Source organism: Crocuta crocuta, unplaced genomic scaffold, assembly GCF_008692635.1.
Source record: "Crocuta crocuta isolate KB4526 unplaced genomic scaffold, BGI_CrCroc_1.0 scaffold190, whole genome shotgun sequence".
Taxonomy (NCBI): domain Eukaryota; kingdom Metazoa; phylum Chordata; class Mammalia; order Carnivora; family Hyaenidae; genus Crocuta; species Crocuta crocuta.
The window spans coordinates 1,019,592-1,021,588 of NW_027527955.1; the positions used below are offsets into that span (position 1 = coordinate 1,019,592).

The following is a 1,997-nucleotide window of genomic DNA, read 5'->3' on the forward strand; positions in this document are numbered from 1 at the left end:
AAGACCAGCAAATGACTGAGATTTAAAGAAATACAGAATCTCTCTTTACAGATGTTTCCCCAAATCACACTACTTTTTACACCAGTAAAATGATCTGCATTCTTGCTTTGAGGGAGGGGAAAGGAAAGAAAAGAAGACTAGTGAGCCAAGCTAAGGATTCAGGAAGAAAAGAGGGGTTGGGGGGGCCTTGGGTGGCTCAGTCCATTAAGCATCTGATGCTTGATTTCAGCTCAGGACATGATCTGGAGGTTTCTTGAGTTTGAGCCCTTCATTGGGCTCTCTGCTGTCAGTGCAGAGCCCTCTTTGGGTTCTCTGCCCCCTCTCTCCACCTGTCCCCTGCTCACTCATATGTGCTCTCTCCCTCACAGTTAGTGAGTTCGAGCCCCACCTCAGCCTCTGCTGACAGTGCAGAGCCTGCTTGGGATTCTCTCACTCTCTCCCTCTCTCTCTGCCCCTCCTATGCGCTTGCTGTCTCTCTCTCTCTCTCTCCCTCTCTCTCCACCTCTCCTGTGCTCATTCTCTCTTTCTCTCTCTCAATATAAATAAATAAACTTAAAAAAAAAAACTGGAATGTGCATTTGAACATCAGGAAAATGAGCCTACTTGTAACCCTGAACTTCCCTAAGGTTTAATCAAATAAGCAATGTTTGGGTGCTGCTGGGTAGAGCGATCCCATATTCCACAGAACTATTGAACAGGTAGAAGAACATGAGTTTTTTATTCTTTCTTGTCAAGACGCCAATCATTGGGAGGCGATACGATGAGCTGCAGAACTCTTCCGGGCGTGATGGGAAGCCCAGGGCGATGGCCGTCACCAGGAGCACGTCCTCCACCTCATCTGGCTCCAACTCCAATGTCCTTGTTCCTGTAAGCTGGAAAAGGCCCCAGTACTCTCAGGTACAGAATCCTAGACTCCCAGGATTGGAAGGGAGCTCAGGGAGACCTATCAAGTCCAACTGCCCATGTGATCTGGGGTTCCTCCATCGCCATCCTGACATTGCCCAACTAATTGTCAACACTTGAGTGATGAGGATCCCATGGCACCCCAAGAGAACCTTTCTTATCTTTGAACAGCTCATTTCATTGAGTTAACATCTGACGTTTGCCACTTCTACCCATTGGTCCTAGTTCTCTTAGAAAATGAAATCTGATCTCTCACATAGCAGCCATTCAAATGGATAAAGAAACCCTCTCCCCTCTGTCACTCGTTCAAGTGAGTTCTCTTTTCTCCAAATACCATATCCTTAGCTCTTCTGACCAGTTCTATATGATAGGGCTTCACAAAAACACAGAATCTGCCCTTCTGGTTGCTTCCTCAAGCCACAGTGCTTTTTATTTTTTTAAAGTTTCTTAAAATATAATTTATTGTCAAATTGGCTAATATACAGTGTGTCCAGTATGCTCATGGTTTGGGGGGTAGATGTGTAAGCGATGACCGACGGGAATCTACCCACACTGCTTTTTAGACCAGTAAAATGATGTAAATTCTTACCTTGATGGAGAGGGGAGGGAGGAGGGAAGGGACAAATGAACCAAGCTAAGGAATCAGGAAGAAAAGAGAGGGTGGAAAATAGTCTGATATCCTGCTGCTCCTGCTATGAATGAATACTGGGGGAGGCCTGTACTTTCTCGAGGAGGTGCAAATGCTTTGCTTTCCCACGGCCATCTGACTGCTGTCCCCTGAGCATGCACTCCGGTGGTTTCCATGGACAGTATGAGCCACACGGAGCAGAGCAGGCTGCTAGATCTCTCTGCAGTTCTCTTAATCACACCCCAAAACTGTATTTGCTCCACGGGCGACTGCATTAATGTCATCAGGCTCGCTGTCGAGTAAAACTTTTGCATTATTCAGGCCTCTTTGGTGACATTAATTACCATAAATGGAAAAGGAATTTATTAACTCCCATAGCTCGGCTTCAAGCACAGCTGGATTCGAACTGAGGAACTGGATCCTTAGACTCCCTCTCCCCTTCTCAGTGTTCTCACCCCCCCCCCCC

At 46.7% G+C, this 1,997-nt stretch overlaps 1 protein-coding gene across 1 annotated transcript in view; it reads left to right on the plus strand.

Moving 5' to 3' along the window:
- FRY (FRY microtubule binding protein) overlaps positions 1–1,997 on the plus strand; it is a 269,335-nt gene that overhangs the window by 215,869 nt on the left and 51,469 nt on the right. The window contains exon 49 of the mRNA XM_077752524.1: positions 736–897. Within this exon, the coding sequence (XP_077608650.1) occupies positions 736–897 (162 nt within the window). The remainder of the gene's footprint in view (positions 1–735; positions 898–1,997) is intronic.